This window comes from Myotis brandtii, unplaced genomic scaffold, assembly GCF_000412655.1.
Source record: "Myotis brandtii unplaced genomic scaffold, ASM41265v1 scaffold334, whole genome shotgun sequence".
NCBI classification, from domain to species: Eukaryota; Metazoa; Chordata; class Mammalia; order Chiroptera; family Vespertilionidae; genus Myotis; species Myotis brandtii.
Genome location: NW_005362885.1, coordinates 900,656 through 901,082, shown reverse-complemented (window position 1 = coordinate 901,082; position 427 = coordinate 900,656). Strand labels below are relative to the sequence as shown.

General features: G+C 68.4%; 1 protein-coding gene across 1 annotated transcript in view; it reads right to left on the bottom strand.

Annotated features, from left to right (window-relative positions):
• ACAP3 (ArfGAP with coiled-coil, ankyrin repeat and PH domains 3) overlaps positions 1-427 on the bottom strand; it is a gene marked incomplete at its 5' end in the record, with an annotated part of 12,099 nt that overhangs the window by 4,466 nt on the left and 7,206 nt on the right. The window contains one exon of the mRNA XM_014543779.1: positions 136-280. Coding sequence (XP_014399265.1) covers positions 136-280 — 145 coding nt within the window. The remainder of the gene's footprint in view (positions 1-135; positions 281-427) is intronic.

The following is a 427-nucleotide window of genomic DNA, read 5'->3' as shown; positions in this document are numbered from 1 at the left end:
ACAAACACCCGCAGACCTCAGCCCCAGCCTGCAGACACCCCCAGGCCTCAGCTCCGGCTTGCAGACACTGTGGCTTGCAGAACCAGCCCCTGCACCCCACGCCGGCGGCTGGTGGCCTGCAATGGGCCCACACACCTTCAGCAGCTCAGGCTCCCATGAGTCCAGCGTCAGGGACCGCACTTTGGAGCAGTGGACGCCCAAGCCCCTTCGGGCTCCAGCCTTGGCTCCCCCAGCGGCCGCACCTCCTCCCCAGCCGGAGGCACCGGCACAGGCTTGGACCCTGAAGCCAAGCCCATGCACACACGTGTGCAGGCACACTCACGTGCACGTGCCCACACACGCACATGCACGCGTGCACTGCCCACACATGCTGGACGCCGCCCGCAGGGGCCGCACCTCGCTGTAGCAGCTGTCCGGGCTCTCCCTG